Source organism: Arachis ipaensis, chromosome B06, assembly GCF_000816755.2.
Source record: "Arachis ipaensis cultivar K30076 chromosome B06, Araip1.1, whole genome shotgun sequence".
Lineage (NCBI taxonomy): Eukaryota > Viridiplantae > Streptophyta > Magnoliopsida > Fabales > Fabaceae > Arachis > Arachis ipaensis.
This window is the reverse complement of record NC_029790.2, coordinates 120,800,361-120,810,159: the sequence shown is the minus strand read 5'-3', so window position 1 is coordinate 120,810,159 and position 9,799 is coordinate 120,800,361. Positions and strand designations below refer to the sequence as shown.

General features: G+C 36.3%; 3 protein-coding genes across 5 annotated transcripts in view; 1 reads left to right on the top strand and 2 right to left on the bottom strand.

Annotated features, from left to right (window-relative positions):
• Positions 434-2,255, bottom strand: LOC107605027 (30S ribosomal protein S21, chloroplastic; the record flags this gene model as incomplete). The annotated part of the gene is given in 3 exon segments (XM_016306762.2): positions 434-826; positions 1,829-1,977; positions 1,983-2,255. Coding segments are annotated over 3 exon segments (486 nt in total), but the record flags the coding sequence as incomplete, so codon positions are not given.
• On the top strand, positions 2,357-9,640 carry LOC107605025 (gamma-tubulin complex component 5). The gene is made up of 16 exons (XM_016306760.2): positions 2,357-2,634; positions 2,757-3,020; positions 3,091-3,188; positions 3,506-3,668; positions 3,762-3,872; positions 4,353-5,369; positions 5,458-5,610; positions 5,686-5,785; positions 5,877-5,971; positions 6,553-6,741; positions 6,853-6,909; positions 7,020-7,091; positions 7,231-7,329; positions 7,594-7,725; positions 7,853-8,587; positions 8,776-9,640. The coding sequence occupies exons 1-15, from the start codon at positions 2,512-2,514 to the stop codon at positions 8,180-8,182; spliced, it is 3,003 nt and encodes a 1,000-aa protein (XP_016162246.1). The 5' UTR covers positions 2,357-2,511; the 3' UTR covers positions 8,183-8,587; positions 8,776-9,640.
• The window catches only part of LOC107605026 (uncharacterized RNA methyltransferase pc1998), a 7,993-nt gene continuing 7,650 nt past the window's right edge, over positions 9,457-9,799 (bottom strand). For all 3 annotated transcript variants that reach the window (XM_021104896.1, XM_016306761.2, XM_021104895.1), the window contains one exon: positions 9,457-9,752. In XM_021104896.1, the coding sequence (XP_020960555.1) occupies positions 9,677-9,752 (76 nt within the window). In that variant the 3' untranslated portion in view covers positions 9,457-9,676. The remainder of the gene's footprint in view (positions 9,753-9,799) is intronic.

Here is a 9,799-nt window from a genome sequence, read left to right as displayed (position 1 = left end):
TTACTTTTTTCACCAAAAAAAAAGAAACAAACTTCTAGTTACTTTTAGATATTCTATCTGATTATGCAAAAACTGATTTCTTTTCGGCTTAAAAATGCACCCTTTTTTTGGCACGATAAGCTAAAACAAAAAATTCTTAGTTTAGACCATTTGTCTTGACATTTTTGGAGATATATGAGGTGAAGCCTCTGCTGTTTTCAATCTACTCTCCAAAGTCCAAAAATATGAACTAGGCTGATAACTCAAGACTCGCAGAACCAACTGATGATCTTAGTTCTTCCAAAAAATTTGTGATAATAAGAGGTCTCTGACTAGTTGAAGGTTCAAATAATGAATTATTCCCTTTAGAAAAACAACCGAATTTTCACAACACCTGCCTTGCTTCGGCACAACTATGCTCTTTGATTATGGACAGCGTTGACGCTGATAATAAATAACTAATCTGATTTTTTATTAATGGTACTACACATCTAGAGGAGTTTTCAGATAATGCAAAGAGGGACACAAAATCAGACTGCTGCAAGATTTTAGAGAATCAAGGGCAGAGTGAGCTTTTGATGCACAAATGAACAAATTGCATAATATTAACTTAATATATGTTGGACATAACACTAGTTGAGTCCAAGAAACTTGTTTTACTAAACAGAACTTAAATGCAGCAAAAGGCTCTCACAGTAAGACGCGAAGAATAGAACAGAATGTAAAGCATCATGCGCTCAATCCGTCTTCTTCAGGTAGATCCCAGTTATCATCATCTTCCTCCTTCTTAGTTGTTGTTGAGAGGACATCCTGCCTGTTCTGCATTGGAGATCTCATCGGTGGGCGCCTGGAAACAACAGCGAAAACAAACAATTATGAAGAAAACTACATCAGCAAACACGAAACGAACACCTTTTCTCATCCCAGCACATATAATTGAAGCAGAAACATTTTAAGCGACTCATTTAAAAGTTGCATTCCAACCCTAGATACAATAGAAGTGATTTGCAGTTTTACATGTAAGCACAACCACAAAAGACACTAGACAATGCACCATTGGAAAAGCATAAGTTCCCATCATCCACTTAAAGCAACATTCAGTCCACTAATTTTATAATTTAAGCACAACTTCGAGTAAGAGTCCTGAAATCTAAAAATTTAGTTTTTAGGGGGTGTAAAGTGCGAGTCACCTCTTAATTATGTTTTCATTATTGTGCTATCATGTTTTCATTGATGTCATATTAGATGAGGTGTTGACATTCCACATCACTTCCAACATGATATGGATGACAAATATATTCATATTAGTTCTCGAAATTTCTAGAAGCTTCTAAAACTGCGCTAAAAAGCCTGTGAATCAAGTGAAAAAGTGACAAAAAAGATCATCTAACTTGAACTAGTTCTTGAACACATATAACCTAATCTAACAATAAGTGAAAAATAGACCAAAATCAATTATGTGCATTTTAGATCATGTTTGGTTTTTCAGTTAACCAAAATTCCATAATTGATTATAGTGTGAAAATCAATTATACACATGTGAAACTTTGTCACTTCTCCAATTCTATTATTGATTATTAATTATGGCTTGTCAAAATCAATTCCAGAAAGAAAGAAAAAAAATTACCGAACATATATCATTTTCGATCAAAATTAATCATACATAACCAATTTTGGCCTAATCAACTCTATATAAACTCTCAATTCTAAAAAAAAAAAGTAAAACAAGACAGACACACTAAATTCCGCAGTTTCACGAATTAACAAGTCAGTTCTCAAGACAAACCAAATAACCAGTTTGCGATTTCCGAAACTAAATTAAACACTTAAATCATAAATTCTAGGTCACCTGCTACGTTTGTTACGCTTGGCAGCTTCGCGAGACTTGCGCTTCTTCTGGTCCTGTTTGTTCTCAAAGAACCTCCGGCGCTTGCACTCTTGAATGACGCCGGCCTTCATAACTTCCCGGCGGAACCTGTTGAGGAGCCTCTCCTCGGGCTCGNAGGGCACATCACTGAAGAAAGCTCCGAGGAGGAAGAAGAAGAAGAAGACGAGGGGTCATGTTGCTGTTTTTGGGCGACGAGGGAGACGGAGTTGGGAGTGGGCTTGTGGCGAGTGGTTATGGCGATTTGTGGTGGCGGTGGCGACGGAGATGGTGGCGGTTGTTTTGAGGGTAAGAGGAATGAGAAGAAGTTGGAGAGGGAGGATGAGGCTGCCATCATAATGTGAGGTGGGGAAGAGTGAAACAAGAGTCTAACCTTTTTGCTTTTTCAGTTTTATCTTTTAAATGTCCAACTAGGACCCGGTGATTAATTTAATAATTAATATTTAATATTCGTATAACATAATTATTATTAGAGACTAAATTTCGTATTTTAGATATTTGATTTCAAACCCATAGCACATACACCAAAAGAAGAAAAAAGAGAAAACACTTAAAGGCACAGATTCCGATCTCTACTGCTTCTCTCGCTTTTCCGTCACCACCACCATCCACCGTGAATGAGCGGTGCCTAAATCAGAAAACAGGTTATGGTTATGGGGGCAGAACCACAGTTTGCCCGAAGCTTAATCCACAAAATCTATGATCCCTTGGCCAAGCAAATACACTTCGCAGCTCCAATATCGTCCTTGCGAACTAATGAACTCGAACTCGTACAGCATTATCCTTTTTTCTTTTTCCTTTAAATTCTGATGTCTTGGTAGAATCTTAGCTTCCATAAGATTTTTTGACGAATGTGTTACTGGTGCGTTTCAATGTCTACTCTCTGATTTAGGTACGTGGTATTTTGCGAATGCTGCAAGGGTTTTCTGGTTCCCTCTTCTTTTGGGATCACAGTGCCAACAGTTTTTGTAGCAAGAGTGGAATATACTTGAGTCACTTGTCCCAGAGAAGTCTCAATTCTCTTCTCACTCAGTTCATCCATGCTGCCACCTGTCTCCAGTTGGTGGAGATTACCATTGATAAGGTCGAAGCTGCGGCGGCGAAACCTCCTCCGACTCTGAAGGCATTTGCGTCCTCTGCTCTGGCCTGGCTTAAGGTGTGTGTCTCATACTCATTGGAATCATAACAAGATCGAAATTTATATATGCTATGTCGTTGTTTTGCAGCGGTTGCGTGATATTGCGTTGAAGGAGGAAAGCCCTGCAGGCAATGCTGATGGCTTAACCACTCCCACCTTGTTAGGATTGGCGAATTCTTTATCGAGGTTTCTAATTGTTACATATTTGAACTTTTAGCAGAATTAATATCTTATTTGTGTGCATGCTTGTTAAAATTACATTTCGTGTTTGATCTATGTAGCGTATCCTACTTAGTGGGATAAAACTTTCTTCTTCTTGTTGTTAAGTTGATTTTAGGTGAGATTGGTTACATTGATCAAGCAATGTCACTTTGTTTTATCTGAGGTCATGCTTACAATCAAGTCAATGTCAAATTGTATTTTAGAATATATCTCTTCAGATTTTATTTGTTTTAGTGACTGGGGGGACATGACAGTATCTGATGATCAGTTGCGGATTGTAGTCTTTGCTCAGGTGCTGAGTTCCTATTCCGAATAGTCCATGAAGCGATACCCAGGGCATACTTTGAGCTTGGTGCATCTATACCAACAGCAGATCTAGCAGTTCACGTGCTTGACTATCTGCATAAGAAGCTTGATGAGATGTGTCTTGTACAAGGTGGTGAGGTTGTGTCTATTTTCCTGTGTTACATTTGTAATTCTTTTTAGAGAACTTTCCTGGTTCATGTTTTCAAACTTTAGAATCTCTCACAATTGCAGGATGAAGCTTATCAAATGGTGCTGTGTATGTATATTGGAAGCTTATTGCCATATATTCAGGGTCTAGATTCTTGGCTTTTTGAAGGAATACTTGATGATCCTTCTAACGAGGTAATTGTTGTTGAATCTCATCTCATGGGAAATGTTCTTCCTCGCTTTGGTACCAAAGAGTGTCATATAAGTTACTCGTATACTATGTTGTGTAGTTAAGGAATTTTCTCTTGGTTCAAATTGATGAAGTCTTTCTGACCATGAGCTGCATTTTTGAAATGGTTACAATCAATTATTCAATTTTTATGTAATATTCTTGAAAAGTTCTAAGGCATCATTTTATACATTTTAACAATATATATGATCTATAATGAATTTAATATTTAAATCTGTTACATTATGCTGCAAGTTCAATCATTTATGGTTTTTGTTGCCATGTACTGGTTAGAACATGCTTGGTTGACTTAATTTTGGACAAAAGTAGCTTTTCAACTGAAAGCACTTTCTGTATATTTCTTATTGTAATATTTTTCTAAACACAGAATCAGATACTCCAAACATCCTTTCATGTGGCATTGATCATATCATCTCCCTTTTCAGATGTTCTTTTTTGCTAATAAAGAAGTATCAGTTGATGAGGCTGAGTTTTGGGAGAAGAGTTATTTATTAAGGAAGTTACATCATAGTAAATTACATGGTGAGTTCTCTTCCAAAAATTATGTTAATGATCCTCTACCAGCATCAAATGACAAGCAAATGCGTGGTAGGGAATCCACCTCTTTATCTGGAACAATTAAAGGGAAAGAACAGAGCACAATAGACTGTCCAGCTTGTCCCTTTTTTATTAAGGATTTAGCCAAGTCAATAGTTTCAGCTGGGAAATCTTTGCAGCTGATGCGCTATGCCCCTAATTCATTAGCAGTTTGTAGCAAAGGAAGTAATTATGAGATTGGAACTACTAAATATTTTAACTATGGTGTGTATCCTGCTCAAAACAAAGCTGGGTTAACATTGGCAGAAGTTTTTTCTGTGTCACTAGCTGGGCTTATAGGTGATGGTGACCATGTGCACAAGTACTTTTGGCAAGATGACTGGTATGAATCTGAATACACACTTTCCTGTGTAAAGGATGAAAAAACAGAGAGTAAGGGCAATGAAAATCTAACTGCTCTGCCACACTCAGAAAAGATTTGGTATAAGTTCTTGAATGATGCTTTATCTCAGAAAAGCTCAGCTGATTTGAAGCAAAAATATGAAGGCATTAGTAATGATGCAGGAGAAGTGAAAGAAGCTAAAGTGGTTGAAGATGAATTCCAACTCTTAATGAGATCATATGTAAACAATCCAGTTATTGCTGTATGTCAAATGGACCTTAGGAAAAACAGTGATGTGTTGAGAAAATTGAATATATCACGAAAGTTCTGCTTGCCTTCTTTAAATGATGAGGTTTTAAGAACGGCTGTATTTGGTGGAGGAAGTACAACTTTTTCTGATGTTAAGGGAACGAACTATACTTTCGGTTTTCAGTATGGTGAGCCTGAGTATCTTCGCTCACAGGATGACAGAAAGCTACTGGAAATGTTGCTTCCTTTTCCGACACTTCTGCCTTCATTTCAGGTATTTCTTTTTCCTAGTCTAGCAAGCATTAGATGTAGGTTGCAGTAGTTTGGCGCCCTAAACAAAATATATATACAATTTGAAACAGGATGATCTTCCTGTGTCAGAGCTTTTGCCTTTCCAGAGAAACAGCACTCTTCCTTCAAGGGTTCTTCACTGGATGCAAAATGTTGACCTAAGGACTACCCCACTCCCTCTTGTTATTATGCAGTACTGTCTATCTATGTACATTCAGAAACAGGTAAATTACATTAAACAATATCAAATATCTGGATTCATACTATTAGTATTTAAAATTGAATTTTGAATTGAACAGGTGGATTATATTGGGAGGAATATGTTATTGAAGTTGATGAATGAATGGAGGTTGATGGATGAGCTTGCAGTGTTGCGTGCTATATACTTGCTGGGTTCAGGTGTCTGCTTAAATGATTTTCATATTGGGCATCACTATTTTGTTCTATCTTGGTATGGGCAATTGGTCATCTTGGTTCTTGTCTTTTGCAGGTGATTTGTTGCAACACTTTCTGACTTTAATTTTCAATAAGTTGGACAAGGGTGAAACATGGGAAGATGATTTTGAATTGAACTCAATATTACAGGTAGATTTACTTGATCTTATTGAACTCAGTATCCCATTTGTTTTACCTAAATAAATATTAGTGTAAAATATGTTTTTTTGTCCCTAACGTTTTCAAAATTCTTCAAAATTATTCATTCAGTTTTGTTCCTAATGTTTGAAATAAGTTTCAATTATATCCTTTATTGTTAATTTATTTTTACAGTTAACAGTAAGTAAATATTTTTCCAAATTTAGCTTAACCACCCATTCCAACCCTAATCCTAAACTCCAACCAAATCCAAATGTTATGGTCAAAATTTAATGGGTGAATTTGGAAAAAAATAGTTGACTGTAAAAAATTAATGATAGGAATAGAATTGAAACTTATTTCAAATGTTAGGGGTGAAATTGAAACAAATTAAACGTTAGAGGTAAAAAGTATATTTTACGGTAAATATTTTTTATGATTGATCACATCATAACATGGTTATATTGTATTTCACACATTTTTCCCATTCTTTGTCTATGAAATGACTTTTAATGGTTGTTTTTTGTTTGTGTTACTCTGTTGAACACGTTTATGTTTGCTATCATAATCTTTTTAATGTATGTGTGCTGCAGGAATCAATCAGTAATTCTGCTGATTGTATGCTGTTAAGTACTCCAGATTCATTGGTAGTATCAATAACAAAAAATGTTGACCAGGATGAGCATGCTTTGACAGCTGGTGTTCTTTCAAGTACTCCTCATAAAAGTCACATCAATAGCTTTGGAATTGATGGCCTTGATATGCTGAAATTCACATATAAGGTCATTGTTTGGTTGGTTTATTGTGTGTTTCTTACTAAATACTGTTTATCTCAAATATTAGTTTCCAGAGATTTATAAGTAACAGTAAATTTGAAAATTCGGTGTTGGCAGGTCCCTTGGCCTCTTGAACTTATTGTCAATGCAGATGCAATTAGGAAATATGACCAGGTATCAATCAGGATTGTTTTTGGATTTCTGTTTCATTTTCTTAGGTTTTTAGTTCTTTTATTTTAAACATTCTGATTATCATATTTCTTTTGTTGGTTTTCAATTCTTAGGTGATGCGGTTCTTGTTGAAGGTCAAGCGTGCGAAATCTGTACTAGATAAAGTGCGAAGATGGATGTGGAAGGTGCCTTCACAGATTACCTCCCTTTCTCTGCAGTGGAGCATGTTCTCCCTTGGCTAAATCTTTCTTGAACGTTAATAAACTCAACAATATACTTTTACATTTTACGAAATTCATAAAAATGATCGATCACTCTTTGCAGGGTAGAGGATCTTCAACAAACGACAGAAAACATCATTGGATAGTGGAGCAGAAACTCCTTCATTTTGTGGACGCTTTTCACCAATATGTAATGGATAGGGTATGTACATGCATCAAGATAAGCACAAGAATTACCTTGCAAAGTCTGTTCACTAGATTTTGGAGGGAAAAGGAAGAATATAAATAATAAAGAATGAAACCTACTTACTAATAGAATGGCTGGTTGTGATGGCTTTTGATGCCTTCTGATTCCTTTTATGGTATTAACCAATCACAGTATATTATCTTTCTATCCATATTGATTATGTGATTCTGCATTTTTTTAATGGAAGATGAGAATTTTAGCTGTCAATACTATATGCAGGTATATCACAGTGCATGGCGTGAACTATGTGAAGGGATGAAAGCAGCTAAATCTCTGGACGAAGTCATTGAAGTCCATGAGGCGTACATGTTATCCATTCAACGACAGTGCTTTGTGGTTCCTGATAAGCTGGTGATTTATCATTCTCTTTGGGTCTCTGTGTTCTTCATAAATACACTGTTTTGAATCTAGATTGGTGCATCTATAAATTACACTGTAGCAAAGCCCGACTAATTTCAGTATTCTTGATTGTGTTTAGGGGGCTTTGATTGCTAGTCGCATTAACAGCATCCTTGGCTTAGCCTTAGACTTCTATACCATTCAGCAAACGTTAAGCAGTGGTGGAGCTGTTTCGGCAATCAACGCAAGGTGCGAGATGGAAGTGGACCGGATAGAGAAACAGTTTGATGATTGCATTGCTTTCTTACTCAGGGTCTTATCTTTCAAACTGAATGTTGGGCATTTCCCACATTTGGCGGATTTGGTCACCAGAATTAACTACAATTACTTCTACATGACTGCTAATGGAAATTTGATGACTGGCTCCAGCTCTGGTAGCGTCACTTCAAGATTGGGTAGAAATGTCTGATCAAACGTGGCTCATCACAGCATGTATCTGTATCTGAATACAAAGATGAATCTTCGCCTGCTTTTTTGTTGTACAGTTAAATAGGCAGGCGTTCTTGTGTCCTCTCTTCCATTTACTTGTTCGGAAATTTTGTTAGCAACGTTGCTGTAAAAATGGAAGGTTGCTTGAATGCATAGCAGGAACCACGTTGTATCTAGTAGTGTTGGTTATGTCTTGCACGAGTGCATAGCTAAGTTGACGAGTAACTGTAAAGAGAATGCTGGTGCGTTTTGTTTTATGTCTTGCATCAGATAATTTGTGTAACATAATGTCTATAGCGTGTGCCGTGCTGCTTCATGTCTGCACTGCTGCACAGCACACAGTCCTTTAAGTTGGTCCATATACGCTTACTTGTATGCCTCCCCACTTACTTTTTTTTTTTTTTTTTGGAAACTCAGGTGCAGTCGGCTTCACATGAAGTTGATAATTGAGTTGTTATCAACTGCACTTGAGTTTTCACCTTTTTTTTTTATCGAAGATAATGACTCGAACCCGCAATCTCTTAAGCGAATATAGATCTCCCCGGTTGTTACTTGTTTTGTGAGATCTCCCAAGTTGTTACTTGTTTTGTGAGATTAAAGGCCTTTTTATTTTTGTTCTTGATTTGGTTGAGTTGTCTTCCTTTGATCTCAAAGTCACAGATTCAAACTGTAGTGTAGTTATCAAATTAGACGGCATACATTACACCCTTTAGGTTCGGCCCTTTTTTGGACCTTGCATTAACACAAGATGTTTGCGTATGGAGCTTTTTTTTTTTTGGTCAGATAAAATTTAGTTTTAAGAATAAAAGGCTCATCAAAAAGTTAGTTCTTGGTCATTTAAATCATCACCAACCTAGCAAAATTCATGATTTTACATAAAATTGAAAAGCTAAACTAAACATGTAAAACAAAATCTAGCATGGTTGAAGAAAACATTGGGACAACCCATAGCTACGTTTTCCTCTTGTGCCAGCAGTTTCTCATCTGGATTGTGTTACTTGGATTGACAGCATGAAGACAAACAAGATGCACAAACAAAACCGCACTGCAATTGAGACTTAGCTCAACTGGTTAAACCATATGCCTCTTAATATGCTATACCCGGATTCAAACCTTGTGATTGAGTGCACCAAGTGTTGAATATGAACCTTTAAATGTTGTGTAGGTGAGTGTGTAGTGTGGGTGTGTTGTGATACCTAGGATTAGGGATTGTCCAATCCACTTGACCAAACAAAAAAAAAAAAACAAAACTAAACTCAAAATTTAATTTAATATTATTTCTACAAAAATTAATCAAAATTGTTTTTATACAAAACTCCTTTTAACAACAGCACAAAAACCCTCCCAGAAAATGGAAATTATATAGACTTCTACTAAATTTATCTGCTCCATCCATGTTGCAGGTGCAAATGAAACTTCCTCGATTTTGATCAGTATGTTAGTTAAGGACTTAAGGTCTCAGTCTCTCAGACAATTACAAGTGTTTTTTCTTTTTCTTTCCAGGTTTCTTTTTCTGAGGTCCCCTCTTGAACACTGCTAGAATTTCAATGCTGCAACCAAATGGAAGATGACAAATCAATTTTTTTTTTTCATTTTT